This window comes from Pristiophorus japonicus, chromosome 14, assembly GCF_044704955.1.
Source record: "Pristiophorus japonicus isolate sPriJap1 chromosome 14, sPriJap1.hap1, whole genome shotgun sequence".
Taxonomy (NCBI): domain Eukaryota; kingdom Metazoa; phylum Chordata; class Chondrichthyes; family Pristiophoridae; genus Pristiophorus; species Pristiophorus japonicus.
Window position 1 is genome coordinate 26,221,837 of NC_091990.1, and position 15,955 is coordinate 26,237,791.

A 15,955-nucleotide genomic window follows, 5' to 3' on the forward strand; every position below is an offset into this window, starting at 1 on the left:
CAGTGTTTATGGAACTGTACCCCCAGTGAGAGTCAGCGCCTTCAGAGAGGGTAGAAAATTTAAAATTAAAAAAATCAGAATTGAATATAAAAGTTAAAACTGGCAGCCTCCCCTTCCTGTATCAGGTTGGCCAGTTGTGCAGGTGACACCAAGCAGCAGTAAAGAAAAGGATATCTAGCTGGAGTTTCCTGGAGTGCATTTAATAAGCCAGTGTTCTGAGATCCTGGAGATGAAACATGAGAAAAGTTAGTGCAGTACGGACTCCCTGTGTTGACATCATACAGCTACGGTGTACCGACTGTGAAAACTCTAGGTCTGGATCAGTGGGAAGTCAGTTTGTCCAAATTGTGTTTAAATGCATTCAAAGAGAAACTTCCTCGTGCTCGTTCTTCACGTGTGTGTAAACTTTCAGCCAAGCGACATCAAAATTCTGCCCAATGGAGACCACGGAGTGCAAAGATCCATCCGATCCACGCCCCCACTCATCTGGGTCACAGGCTCCGGCCTCACATTCGCCCTGGTCCCGACCCCACTCGTCCGGGGGTCAGAGGTCTTGTCACTCATTGCCCCAGGTCATCGGCTCTGCATCAACATCCCCCCCCCCCATCCCACTCACCCCAGGTCACAGGCTCTGACCCATCCCCCACCTGCGTCACAGGCTCTGACCCCCCCCCCCCCACGTCACAGGCTCTGACCCCCCCCCCCCCTCCCCCACATCACAGGCTCTGACTCCCCCGTCCCCCACGTCACAGGCTCTGCCCCGCACCCCTCCCCCGGGTCAAAGGCTCTGATCCCCCACCCCCCCAACCGGGTCACAGGCTATGCCCCCACCCCCCGGGTCACAGGCTATGCCCCCGCCCCCCGGATCACTGGCTCTGACCCCCCCCCCCCCCCCCACCCAGGTCACTAGCTCTGATCCTCCCCCCTCCCCCGGGTCACTGGCTCTGACCACCCCCCCCCCCCCCCCCCCAGGTCACTGGCTCTGATCACCCCACCCCTCCCCCAGGTCACTGGCTCTGATCCCCCCCTCCCCCGGGTCACTGGCTCTGATCCCCCCCTCCCCCGGGTCACTGGTTCTGATCCCCCCCTCCCCCAGGTCACTGGCTCTGATCCCCCCCTCCCCCCAGGTCACTGGCTCTGATCCCCCCCTCCCCCGGGTCACTGGCTCTGATCCCCCCTCCCCCGGGTCACTGGCTCTGATCCCCCCCTCCCCCGGGTCACTGGCTCTGATCCCCCCCTCCCCCGGGTCACTGGTTCTGACCCCCCCCCCCCCCCCCCCAGGTCACTGGCTCTGATCCCCGCCCCCCCCTCCCCCAGGTCACTGGCGCTGATCCCCCCCCTTCCCCTGGGTCACTGGCTCTGACCACCACTCCCCCCAGGTCATTGGCTCTGATCCTCCCCCCTCCCCCGGGTCACTGGCTCTGACCACCATCCCCCCCCAGGTCATTGGCTCTGATCCCCGCCCTCCCCCGGGTCACAGACTCTGATTTCCCCCTCCCCCGGGTCACTGGCTCTGACCACCACCCCCCCTGCCCCCCCCCCCCCCCAACCAGGTCACTGGCTCTGATCTCCCCCCTCCCCCGGGTCACTGACTGATCCTCCACCACCCCCTCCTCCGGGTCACTGGCTCTGACCACCACCTCCCACCTCCCACCCCCTCCTCCGGGTCACTGGCTCTGCCCGCGCCTCCCACTCCCCTGGGTCACAGGCTCTGACCCACCCAGCCCCCAGGTCACTAACTCTGCCCGCGCCTCCCACTCCCCTGGGTCACAGATTCTGACCCCCTCCCCCCCCCCCCCCCTCCCCTGGTTCACTGGCTCTGCCCGTGCACCCCACTCCCCCGGGTCACTGGCCCTGGCCCGAGGCTGATCCAGAGTCATGCGGTGTTGAAACTCACCACAAGCATTGTTTACACAACAAACGACGCACAAACTGTAAACGTCCCTCACCCGTTTCAGCAGCGGGCACATCACTGCATTTCAAACGGGGTGGGGGGAAAATTCACAACATGCCCCCTACACCTCATTTCAGGGACGATCTGATCCTCACACCGGCCTCCCCACCTAGTCTCCAAGGACCGTTCATACCTGGACCAGCTCCACCCTACCCTGTTTGGCTCTTGCCTCGATTTACAACATTGTCACTTTTGTAATAACAACTTGCATTTATATAGCGTCTTTAAAGTAGTAAAAGCTTCCCGCGGCAAACTTTGAGGGACTTACGTAGCGTAAGGTGAGTTATCACACAGGCAAAAATGAAAGCAGTTAGAAAGGAAAGTGACAGCAGAAACATGTAGAAAAATCGGTAGTTCCTTTTCCCGACACAGTTTCCAACCCAGGGACAGTGGTGGTCAAATCGCTCTGCGAGAGAAAGAAAGATTCACATTAGAACAACATAACACATGTCCTAGTGTCACCCTCCTCTCCTCCCCAGACAGGGGAATTCTATGCTGGGACTCCACAGCCACAGTCAGCCTCCCAGTCTTCACACATGAGCCTTCACCGTGGTGCTCCACCGGGTGTTCACACACAGATATTCCGCAGCAGGCCATTGGACAGTGATTCGGAGTTGCAACCCCAGCTGATTTTAGCTCTCTATAACCCAGGGAGAGAGGAGCAAGGTTGAGAAAAATACATGATTGAAGCTGTTTGCCGATAAGATGCTGTCCAATTAAAAGCTTCAGATGGATTTGCACACACAGCCTACAAGGTGAAGACAGTGCTGAGTGAGGTACCGATAAACACACACCACAAGCTCCCAGGTTTGATGCAAAGTTTGAGAACAGCAATCTCAGCCGGGGTGCAATTAGCATTTTTACCTCTAGGTTCAGCAAGGGCGAATCAGCTCCTGATTGGTGGAAAGACTGCGCGTGGCCATTGGGTGAGGGAAGGATTGGGTCAGGCTGGCCTGGTGACACTTACTGTCTGACACAGACTCTGACCATTCACTGGGACAATGTACCAACTAGGCCACTGACATTTGTAGCACTGGATTCCAGCAATGAGTCAGCACTTAGAGGAAAGGGGCTGCCCTCACCCAGCTCACCGTGCGCTCGGCGGCCTGTTCACACTCAGCTCCGTGCCCGCGAGAGCCTGCCCTCACCCTGTCCCCTGTGCCCTCACCCTGCCCCCTGTGCTCTCACCCACACAGTTGTCACACAGGCTGCAGTGTGATGTTCGCGGGGGCCGGAACATTTTGCAGCTGAAGCAGTATTTGAGCTTCACCGTCTGCCCGTTGATCAACACTTCCTTCGTGCGCGGGGGAGGCCGGTAGCCCGATCCCCCAGAGGTATCTGGAAAAGAAAGGAGCGAGATTTATTGTAGTGTGCCGGGGCTGAGGGCCTCACCCTGCTAGAACTCGCGTACGGTTAGAACAGCAGAAACCCAGTTTTAGTTCCTATGGCTTAGAAGCATTTCTCCCAATTGCCGTTCCACTCCCCTCCTGAAGGTAATGTCACCTGCTGGGCCTCGGGCACCCCTCCCCTCCCCTCCCTCAGGCACTCCTGCCCCTCGCTGGGCCTCGGGCACCCTTCCCCTCCCCTCCCTCGGGCACCCCTGCCCCCCACTGGGCCTCGGGTTCCACGGGCACCAGTCCCCTGCTGGGGCAACATAAGAACAGGAGGAGGCCATTCTGCCCCTCGAGCCTTTTCTGCCATTAAGTTAGACCATGGCTGATCTGTATCTCAACTCCATCTACTGCCTTGGTTCCGTAACACTCAATACCCTTGCCTAACAAAAATCTAGCAATCTCAGTTTTGAAATTCCCAACTCTTTTCGGAAGAGGTCCAAATTTACACTACCCTTTGTATGAATAAGTGCTTCCTGACATTACTGCTGAACGGCCTAGCTCTAATTTTAAGGTTATACCCCCATGTTCTGGACTCCTCCACCGGAGGAAATAGTTTCTCTCTATCTACCTCATCAAATCTTTTAATCATCTGAAACACCTCAATTAGATCACCCCTTAATCTTCTACACTGGAGGGAATACACGCCTAGTCTATGCAACCGCTGCTCCGGTGACATCCTGATGAACCTGCATTGCACACCCTCCAAGGACAATAATTCTTCCTGAGGTGCGGTGCCACAACTGAATGCAGAACAGAGCTTTATACAACTGTAACATAACTTCCACCCCTTTGTACTGCAATCCTCCAGTACCCAGCCGGAGAGCGGGTAGCACGGTTAGTCACACGGCGACCAGTCACCTATCTGCTTCTCCAGGTCTGCTGCTTCATCCGGTGTGGCTCGTGGCAGAATCCCAGGGTCAGTGAAACTCGTGTGCAGCAAGGCGCTCACCACAAACACAAACAGCAGCCCCGCAATAATCGGAATGGCCAGAGTGAGGTTCTCCGTCAGGTAAGGGCAGCTGGAAAAACAAAATACAGGGGTTTGCATCGATTCTGGGACTGGGTAGCATGCTTCACAAAACCACACAACTATACACTTGGGAAGGAGCCCATTGGTCCATCATATCTATTCTGGTTTTACTCTGTATCTAACCCTTGCTGTACCCGCCCTGGGAGTGTTTGATGGGACAGTGTAGAGGGAGTTTTACTCTGTATCTAACCCGTGCTATACCCGCCCTGGGAGTGTTTGATGGGAGTGTAGAGGGAGTTTTACTCTGTATCTAACCCGTGCTATACCCGCCCTGGGAGTGTTTGATGGGACAGTGTAGAGGGAGTTTTACTCTGTATCTAACCCCGTGCTATACCCGCCCTGGGAGTGTTGGATGTTTCTCACTACAGTGGGAGGGTTACAACTGCAATCTCCTGCATTTATGTGTTACGATATTCTGATCTGATAATTTTTTTATGATGTGCCCTCAACGACTGGAAATGATTTAAGTTGAAACAATCAAGAAATTGTCTGTGGTGCTCCAGACAGACTCGATGCGACATTGGAGACAGTCAGTCCCAGACACTGGTCCTAGAAGAGACGTGGAATTCTGCATGGGGAGAAGGAGAGGAGAATTCCACTGTTCACAGCAACTGAATAGTACAAAAGCGTAGAGCTTTGAAGCTCAGACCATTCTACACAGAACCTCCTCATAGTCCACCACAAGTACCACAGTGCAACGCCCATACCGGCTGGGGAAATTCACTCGTGCCCTGGGGACGTCTACTGATTCGCTACCAGCAGAGAGCGTTTTATTTCATCGTTCTGTGTGTCCTGAGGGGTTCCTCGATGGAAACGATACTAGGCTCGGAGAGCAGGAAAGGGGCAAAGTACCCCTCCTGGGCCACTCGATTTCTCAGTGTGCTAGTGGCCCTGTCTGCTCTCTGTTCTGTTTACTGATCTCCGATGGAGCAGCAGGATGGCGATTTAGACTAGCCCCCGCTGGGGGAGTGTTCCGCCTGGGTGTTGCTACCGCCAGTGTGGGAATGCAGATATGGGGATGTTACACAGAAATTACAACATGGAAACAGACCGTTTGGCCCATCCAGTCTGTGCTGATCCTTATCCTCCACACAAGTAGTATCCTAATCCCATGAGCCCGCCCTGTTCCCACAGCCACCTCACTAACCCGTTGATAAAGTGGCCCCTGTCTCTGCTTCAATCAGTAACACTGTGACAACAGGTCCAAGCTCCGTGGTTAAATACTTTGCAACACCCGAGCTCTCGCCTCACACACAATGAAGCACCGCTTGAGAGGGGCCGCCAAAGGCGCCACAGCCTCGCAAGAGTCAGCTCCTCCTGGGGCACAAAATCGAGGCAGGGAAAGGAATAAAGGGACCAGAGCTCGCACAACAGTCAGACCCTGATCACTAATGAATAAAACATGGGCTGACCGAGCTCTGCAGTGTCCTACTCCGAGAGCAGGTTCAAACTGAGCCCACTCTAGCACAACATGGGTACAGCCTGCATAGTTACACAATATAAGCCCGTGTCTTACTGGGCACCAGCAGTGTCTCGCTGTGCGTGTTAGGCACGGGCAGTGTCTCGCTGTGCGTGTTAGGCACGGGCAGTGTCTCGCTGTGCGTGTTAGGCACGGGCAGTGTCTCGCTGTGCGTGTTAGGCACGGGCAGTGTCTCTCCATGTCTCATTGGGCACAAGCAGTGTCTCGCTATGTGTGTTAGGTATAGGCAGTGCGAGTTAGGTAAGGCAGTGCGAGTTAGGTACAGACAGTGCGAGTTAGGTACAGGCAGTGCGAGTTTGGCCAACTAACATGTCAAGAAATTCCTAATTTTGATCCAAAGTTCGGCAACCCTCCAGCAAGCAAAGAGCAGAAACCCAAAGCGGCAGCAGCAGATTCAGATTCAATTCCACGAACTGACGGGGACCAACACTGTGGATTAATATCTGCCTCACTCGACGATTCCATCATCATCTCGTGCTGGAGATCTGGAAGTCACTGGGCACGGTGTGACGCGCAGCATTTGAGCTGGGAGGAGCAATTCTTATACAGACACTTATTGTATCTCCAGTAACGTGATTAATTACAGCATGCCAGTAAACCGCAGGGAGCTGTTCCCGATACTGTGGAGACTTCCTCAGGATGGTGAGTCACAAGTCAGTGAGTTCATTCTGAGCACAATCATGGAGCAAGGCACTGACTTACACATAGGGACCGACCATTGACCCACTGCTAAACAGAACGCACAATATCAAACTGTCAGACTAGGTGAAAATATCTGTACCGGGGCTGGCCATCGCTGCAACAGCTTCAATCTATGAAGTGGGGAAGCAACAAAGGAACAACAACATTTCCAACCCTCATTCACTTACCCTGTTCTGAGTTTGCTTTACGGAGTCCATTCCCAGACACCGAGGGTACCAGATGCTCACACTGTTTGTCTGAAACAGCCTCAGATGCTTTACCTCAAATCCACCAACTCAAATAAAGGCCCAGCTCACCACTAACTGTAGGTCAGTGTGTGGTCTATGGTGAGCTGGGCCTTTATTTGAGTCCCAACACAGCCCAACACACACTGACTATAGGTTACTGTCCCAACACACACTGACTGTAGGTTACAGTCCCAACACACACTGACTGTAGGTTACGGCCCCCAACACACACAGACTGTAGGTTACTGCCCCCAACACACACAGACTGTAGGTTACTGCCCCCAACACACTGTAGGTTACTGTCCCAACACACACTGACTGTAGGTTACTGTTCCAACACACACAGACTGTAGGTTACTGTCCCCAACACACACTGACTGTAGGTTACTGTCCCCAACACACACTGACTGTAGGTTACTGTCCCCAACACACACTGACTGTAGGTTACTGTCCCCAACACACACTGACTGTAGGTTACTGCCCCCAACACACACTGACTGTAGGTTACTGCCCCCAACACACACTGACTGTAGGTTACTGCCCCCAACACACACTGACTGTAGGTTACTGCCCCCAACACACACTGACTGTAGGTTACTGCCCCCAACACACACTGACTGTAGGTTACTGCCCCCAACACACACTGACTGTAGGTTACTGCCCCCAACACACACTGACTGTAGGTTACTGCCCCCAACACACACAGACTGTAGGTTACTGTCCCAACACACACAGACTGTAGGTTACTGTCCCAACACACACTGACTGTAGGTTACTGCCCCCAACACACACAGACTGTAGGTTACTGTCCCAACACACACTGACTGTAGGTTACTGCCCCCAACACACACTGACTGTAGGTTACTGCCCCCAACACACACTGACTGTCCCCCTGGGGACGCCCTTACTCGAAGCCGAAGAAGAGGGCGCTGGTGCTGAGGATGAGGCCCAGAGTCAGGTAGAAGGCGCCGCTCTGCCGCCCGCTCATCAACCGCCCGTCGCAGAAGAATCGGTTCTTTCCCGCGAACGACTCCCACTTCCGTCGGCGCCGTTGCTTCCCTGAGGCCGGTGCCAAGGCCTGGGCCTTGGGGGTCGGGCTGGTGCCGTGCCCGGGGCCCAGCGCGATCTGCCGGTATTCGCACTCCTTCATCACCGGAACCGCCGGGGACTCCCCCTGACGGCCCGGCTATCTCCGCTCTCAGGCCCGGTCACACGGCGCGGCGCGGCACTCCCCGGATACAGTTCGCTCCGCACCCGCCCGGTACAGGCCGCGCTCAACATTCAGACTCCGGGAAACGATACCCAACACAGGCATGAGGAACCGACAAAGCTGGCCTCCCCAGGCACCGCCCCCTGGTGGCTCGGAGAAGGGGAGTCGGCCTCCAGAGACACCGCCACCTGGCGGCTCGCAGAAGGGGAGCCGGCCTCCAGTGACATCTCCACCTGGCGGCTCGGAGACGGGGAGCCGGCCTCCAGAAACACCGCCACCTGGCGGCTCGGAGACAGGGAGCCGGCCTACAGAGACACCGCCTCCTGGCGGCTCGGAGACAGGGAGCCGGCCTCCAGAAACACCGCCACCTGGCGGCTCGGAGACAGGAAACCGGTCTCCACCAATACCGGCACCTCGTGGCTTGGACGCAGTGGGCCTACCTCCGGATACACCGCCATCTGGCGGATCGGAGACAGGGTGCTGACCTCCAGGTACACTGCCACCTCCCGGCTTGGAGATAGGGAGCCAAACTCCATCAACACCGTCACCTGGCGGCAGGGATCCGGCCGCCGGCAGCTCCGCCACTTGGCAGCCCGGAGGGAGAACGCGCCAGCTGATATCCTGCCACCTGGCGGCTCGGAGACAGTGAGCCGACCTCCTACCACGTTGTGGACCAGAGCTAGGGAGCCGGCCTCCTGCAACACCGCCCGCCTGGCGGCCCGGAGAGAGCACAGCGGAAGGTGGTCTGTGGTCTGTCCTGAAACTGCAGGAAGTCGCATCAATCCGTCTTCTCCCCTCTTCCGGCTATCAAAAATATTGTCGAAACTGCTGAATTCTGTGGTTTGAAATCTCAAATCCGGAGTTTACTGTGATGTTGACACGTCCTTGGAAAGACGCGAGGAAAACTATACTCAGTAATTTATAGAATACACTTCAAGAGTTAAATCAACAGGGGTGTTACTGAAGGAAATGCAGTGGATGTGGTTAATATGGATTTGGAAAAGCAGTTGACAAGGGAGCAAAAAAAGACTTATGGCAAAGAAAATGGCATGTGGAGTAAAGGGGATTTCCACTAAACTGCTGACCACCCAACTTCCCTTCCTCGCCCCTCCAGTTAGCTGATATTGTTAACGGCTCTCGCTCTCCTCAGGTCCGATTAGGAGCAAGAGTAGGCCACGAGGCCCATGAAGCCTGCTCCACCATTCAATATCATGGCAGAATTTCTACATCAACTTGACTTTCCCAGCCCATCCCCATAAATTCAAAGTGGCATTGCCCCCCTCCCCTTCAAATGTGCCATCATCACCCCTCAAAAAAACACTTGGGCCCCTCTGTTTTTGTAAATTACCGTTCAATCTCCCACCTCTGTCCTCTCCGAAGTCCGTTAACGTGCAGCCACCTCTCAAATCTGTATCTATCTTTCCCAGAACTCTGTATTTGAATCCCTCCAATCAGGTTTCTGCCCCGTCACCATATCGAATGGCTCTTATCAAAGTCACAAATAACATCCTGTGGTAAACATTACCTCCTCGTCCTTCTCAACTTGCCTGCAGCCTTGAACATGGTTGACCACACCATCCTCATTCAACGCTTTCATCCAGCTGGTTCCATTCTTATTTATCCAGTGGTAGCAAGAGAATCATCTGCAATGGCTTTTCTTTCCCCCTTCCTTATTACCTCTGGAGTCCCCCAAGGATCTATCCTCAGCACCCTCCTATTTTTCATCTACATGCTGCCCCTCAGCGACATAATCCAAAAACACAATGTCAGGTTCTACATGTATGCTAACGACATGCAGCTCTATCTTATCACCCTATCGACCCTTCAACTGTCTCTAAATTGTCAGATTGCTTGTGTTATGTATGTATGTAAACCGTACACAAATGTAAGACTTGCCACTAGGGGGCACACCTGTGAGAGACCTAAGGGTCATCTGTGCACCCTGGGACACAGGTATAAAAGGTGATTCACCATGCTGCTTCTCCACACTGGAGTCTGAATAAAGAGACCAAGGTCCTGTGCGATATAGTCATGTGGATTTATTCTGAACATATCTAATTGGCGATGAATGAAGGCTCTCGAACCATCATGCGGCAATGGCTGCCATTGGTATTCTTGAGAGATTTGTTGAGGGTGATGATTAGGAAGACTTCGTTGAGCGCCTCGACCAGTATTTTCTGGCCAACGAATTGGACAAGGCTGAAACAGCAATCAAGCGCAGGGCGATTCTCCTCACCGTATGTGGGTCATCGGTATATGGCCTGCTTAAAAATTTGCTGGCACCGGTCAAACCAACGGATAAATCTTACGCTGAGCTGTGTACGCTGGATAGGGAACACCTCAAGCCTAAGGAGAGCATCCTGATGGCCAGGTACGGCTTTTACATGGACCATCGCTCCGAGGGCCAGAATGTGCGAGTTTTATCGCTGACCTACGACACCTTGCGGGGCAGTGTGAATTTGCAAGATCTTTGGGGAAATGTTGCGGGACTTTTTCTTGCTTGGAATTGGCCAGGAGGTCATTCTTCGCAAACTGCTGTCTGCTGAATCCCTAGATCTGAGCAAGGCCATCACGATAGCCCAAGCCTTCATATCCACAAGCGAAAACACGAAACAGATATCTTCACAGAATCAAAGCTCACCGGCATTCATCGGGTACAAAATAATGTTTTTCGCAGGCAGAACGGCACAGGGCAGGGCCCACACGACTGCAGAGGCCAGACCTAGGCCTAGAGTGACGCAAGAGTCCGCCGCGGGGTGTGAATGCGAATCCATTAGCACCAAGTTGGCGCTGCAGGGGTAGCCATAGAGCTCATCAATGTTGATTCAAGCCCCATGTGTGCAAGGGCTGTGGAACAATGGGACACCTCCAGCAAATGTGCAAATGATCTCCTGACTCTGCCACGTGGTGAGTCAGGAGAGGATGACCGATCCAGCGAGGATCACGATGAACGAGCAGGAGAGGCAACTGAACCGGAGGATGAAGAGGAAGTACATGGGATACACAACTTCACCACCAAAAGCCCTCCGATAATGTTAAAAGTTGAACTTAACAGCACTCCAGTCTCCTTGGAATTAGACACGGGGGTGAGTCAATCAGTTATGAGCCAGAAGACATTCGAGAGGCTGTGGAGCGACAAAGTACAGCGACCTAAACTGATCCCGATTCAGGCAAAGCTACACACCTGGTATCAGTTCCTGGTAGTGCGGACATAAGGGCATTCCATGAGGGAGCAGTGCACGATTTACCACTGTGGATTGTTTCAGGTGATGGGCCAACGCTGCTTCACAGGTGGATGGGGAAGATTCGATGGAACTGGGAAGACCTCTGCGTACCTTCTCCAGGGGTTGACTGTGGATGGGCAATGGCAGACATTTAGAGACCGCATGGATGAACGACAACAATTGTACATCCTTGTCTGGCGTAAAAATAAAAATGGGAAGGTGGCTCAACCGTGGCTATCAAGGGAAATCAGGGATAGTATTAAAGCCAAGGAAATGGCATACAAATTGGCCAGAAATAGGGGACTGGGAGAAATTTAGAACTCAGCAGCGGAGGACAAATGGTTTGATTAGGGCAGGGAAAATAGAGTATGAGAGGAATCTTGCAGGGAACATTAAGACGGACTGCAAAAGCTTCTATAGATATGTAAAGAGAAAAAGGTTAGTAAAGACAAACGTAGGTCCCCTGCAGTTAGAATCAGGGGAAGTCATAACAGGGAACAAAGAAATGGCAGACCAATTGAACAAGTACTTTGGTTTGGTATTCACTAAGGAGGACACAAACAACCTTCCGGATATAAAAAGGGGTCAGAGAGTCTAGTAAAAAGAGGAACTGAGGGAAATCCTTATTAGTCAGGAAATTGTGTTGGGGAAATTGATGGGATTAAAGGCCGATAAATCCCCAGGGCCTGATGGACTGCATCCCAGAGTACTTAAGGAGGTGGCCTTGGAAATAGCGGATGCATTGACAGTCATTTTCCAACATTCCATAGACTCTGGATCAGTTCCTATCGAGTGGAGGGTAGCCAATGTAACCCCACTTTTTAAAAAAGGAGTAAGAGAGAAAACAGGGAATTATAGACTGGTCAGCCTGACATCAGTAGTGGGTAAAATGATGGAATCAATTATTAAGGATGTCATAGCAGCGCATTTGGAAAGAGGTGACATGATAGGTCCAAGTCAGCATGGATTTGTGAAAGGGAAATCATGCTTGACAAATCTTCTGGAATTTTTTTAGGATGTTTCCAGTAGAGTGGACAAGGGAGAACCAGTTGATGTATATATTTGGACTTTCAGAAGGCTTTCGACAAGGTCCCACACACGAGATTAATGTGCAAAGTTAAAGCACATGGGATTGGGGGTAGTGTGCTGACATGGATTGAGAACTGGTTGGCAGACAGGAAGCAAAGAGTAGGAGTAAATGGGGACTTTTCAGAATGGCAGGCAGTGACTAGTGGGGTACCGCAAGTTTCTGTGCTGGGGCCCCAGCTGTTTACATTGTACATTAATGATTTGGATGAGGGGATTAAATGTAGTATCTCCAAATTTGCAGATGACACTAAGTTGGGTGGCAGTGTGAGCGGCGAGGAGGATGCTATGAGGCTGCAGGGTGACTTGGATAGGTTAGGTGAGTGGGCAAATGCATGGCAGATGAAGTATAATGTGGATAAATGTGAGGTTATCCACTTTGGTGGTTAAAAACAGAGAGACAGACTATTAGCTGAATGGTGACAGATTAGGAAAAGGGGAGGTGCAACAAGACCTGGATGTCATGGTACATCAGTCATTGAAGGTTGGCATGCAGGTACAGCAGGCGGTTAAGAAAGCAAATGGCATGTTGGCCTTCATAGCGAGGGGATTTGAGTACAGGGACAGGGAGGTGTTGCTACAGTTGTACAGGGCCTTGGTGAGGCCACACCTGGAGTATTGTGTACAGTTTTGGTCTCCTAACTTGAGGAAGGACATTCTTGCTATTGAGGGAGTACAGCGAAGGTTCACCAGACTGATTCCTGGGATGGCGGGACTGACATATCAAGAAAGACTGGATCAACTGGGCTTGTATTAACTGGAGTTCAGAAAAATGAGAGGGGATCTCATAGAAACGTTTAAAATTCTGACGGGTTTAGATAGGTTAGATGCAGGAAGAATGTTCCCAATGTTGGGGAAGTCCAGAACCAGGGGTCACAGTCTAAGGATAAGGGGTAAGCCATTTAGGACCGAGATGAGGAGAATCTTCTTCACCCAGAGTGGTGAACCTGTGGAATTCTCTACCACAGAAAGTTGTTGAGGCCAATTCACTAAATATATTCAAAAAGGAGTTAGATGCAGTCCTTACTACTAGGGGGATCAAGGGGTATGGCGAGAAAGCAGGAATGGGGTACTGAAGTTGCATGTTCAGCCATGAACTCATTGAATGGCGGTGCAGGCTCGAAGGGCTAAATGGCCTACTCCTGCACCTATTTTCCATGTTTCAAACGAGGTCTCTCCTTCTCAAAGGCTGAGCAAACCCCCACCTTCAGCTGAACCCGGCATCGAAGTGCAGATCCCTTCGCAGATCCCCGAGGCACAGGCTGCTCATCACAACTACGAGGTGGTGAAGATCAACCGAGCAGCGGTACAGGCGCGGTACCCACCACCCGAAGTCGATGACATCTTTGCGACGATGGAAGAGGCTCCAGGTCGACCATGTGGAGTGGGACTCCGGCCAAAACAATCCAAATGCGTCTTCCCGACACCAGAGGCAAAATACCTGAGGAGGAGGATCACGACAGTCGGCATCACGGATACGGACGAGAGTGTGTTCAGACCACGGGACAAAGGTGCGTCCAGACCACAGGACAAAAGCGTCCAGACCACGGGAGGTTGCCGCAATGGAACGGGTAATGTGTCGCCCAGCAAGGAAGACGACTGGGTTTGGGGCAAAGGTAAAGGGGCGCCACTGAGAAGGCCAGGAACCCATCACGTTCCAATAAGTTGTTTGCACTATGTAACCCATGTGAGCGGTCCTTCGCGGCCAATGATGTACCATTATATGGGGTTGGGGGGACCTTCCAACAAGCCAAAGAAGCGGGCAAACACCAACCGGTCGTATATGTATCTGACAAAGTACTTGTAACAAGTGATATGTTATCACACGGGGTCAGGTTGTTGTACAGCAAGCCAAAGTAGCAGGCGAACCCCAGCCAGTTGTATATGTATCTAACAAAGTATTCGTAGCAAGTGATATATTATCGCACGGGGTTGGGAGTGTTGTGCAGCAAGCAAAAGTAGCGGGCGAGCCCCAAACGATTGAACACGTATCCAGTAAGTTAAACAAAGCAGCAGCCCGTATTCACGGGACTAAAGAGACGTACCAAAGAGTGTCCCAATATGTGCTCAAGTCAGACAAGCTACTCATCCCACAAGTTTGGGAGAGCAGAGGCACCATTAATCGATACGTTGTTTCGAAACTGTCTAACACTGTGCACTGTAACATGATCCACCACGGGCGAGGCACTGAGAGCGGCACTAATGCTCTCAGTTGGCCACAGTTGCCCACCACCAGGGTAGAAACGGCGCAGCCTGCAGACCCACTCGCGGTCGTGGAAGTGCTAGAAAGAGGGGGATCAACTATAACGGCTCCCCAGCCTAGGACCTGGACCAGCCAGGATGTGGCAACCTATCCGTCGCAGAGATGAAAGACCCATCCCAATGTTGCAAAGTAAGGCAGGGCGACTACACACAATCGGTGGTCCGGGGCCCCCATACTATAGCCCTAGATCCACGGGGACCACTAGGCCTCCCACCAATACCGAAAGTCTCATTGCGGCCATCCTGGGCTTGCTAGACCTCAGTGTCAGCGACAATAGCCCGGAGTAGGGAGCCCAAATCACTAAACCTAGCACCACACGTGTCACGGTAGACTCCCTACAGACCCGGCTATCCTGGGTGCTACGTAGTCACCAGACAAAATCACTCAGAACCGAGCTTTCCGTATGCCATCAGCAGAGAATGCACCATAATTGCACGGCCCCTCCACGCGACATCAGAATAAATGATGTAGACCATGTTCAGGGCCCCAGTTGGGCCACCGCATTAGCCAAGGGGGGGGAATGGAGTGTATGTGATGAAAACTGAGCATTTGATTGTGAAACCACATACCGGGCTAATGAGTAAAGCATTTGGACAAGACCAAACTGCGAACTACATACGACCAGGAACCACTGTGAAAGAACCTGGCCCCCAGCGACCCACTAACACGATCAACTTCGCCATCAACCACAAGGATGAACCTACCACACCAGATCGCCTCAACTTGCAAATAACTTGCACATAAGACTTTTGAGGGGGGGGGGGGGGGGGTTGATGTTATGTATGTATGTAAACCTTACCAAAATGTAAGACTTGCCACTAGGGGGCACACCTGTGAGAGACCTAAGGGTCACCTGTGCACCCCCCTGGAGCAAGCAGGTATAAAAGATGATTTACCATGCTGCTTCTGCACTCTGTGGAGTCTGAATAAAGAGACCAAGGTCACAACAGTTTGAGCTTGCGATATAGTCCTATGGATTTATTCTGAATATAACAGCTTGTCTAGTACTGGACGAGTAGAAATATCCTCAAACTAAATATTGGGAAGACTGAAGCCATTGTTTTCAGTCCCCACCAGACATGCCATTCTTAAGCCACCAACTCTATCCCTCTCCCTGGCAACTATCTGAGGCTGAACCAGACTGTTTGCAACCTTAGTGTCATATGTGACCCTGAAATGAGCTTCCGACCACTTATCCTGCCATCACCAAGACCGCTTGCTTCAACCTCCGTAACAGTGCCTGACTTTGACTCTGCCTTAGCTCATCAGCTGCTGAAACCCTCATCCAAGGCTTTGTTACTTCTGGACTTGACTATTGCAATGCACTCCTGGCCAGGACACCATCTTCCATCCTCCATAAATTTCAGCTCATCTAAAACTCGGCT

The 15,955-nt window shown here is 52.5% G+C and overlaps 1 protein-coding gene across 1 annotated transcript in view; it reads right to left on the reverse strand.

Annotated features, from left to right (window-relative positions):
• Positions 1 to 8,196, reverse strand: part of LOC139279793 (palmitoyltransferase ZDHHC18-like) — a 38,782-nt gene extending 30,586 nt beyond the window's left edge. The window contains exons 1-5 of the mRNA XM_070899017.1: positions 7,696 to 8,196; positions 4,207 to 4,367; positions 3,143 to 3,292; positions 2,223 to 2,360; positions 175 to 223 (exon numbers count right to left, since the gene is read on the reverse strand). Coding sequence (XP_070755118.1) covers positions 175 to 223; positions 2,223 to 2,360; positions 3,143 to 3,292; positions 4,207 to 4,367; positions 7,696 to 7,937 — 740 coding nt within the window. The 5' untranslated portion in view covers positions 7,938 to 8,196. The remainder of the gene's footprint in view (positions 1 to 174; positions 224 to 2,222; positions 2,361 to 3,142; positions 3,293 to 4,206; positions 4,368 to 7,695) is intronic.
• Positions 8,197 to 15,955: the final 7,759 nt, after the last annotated feature.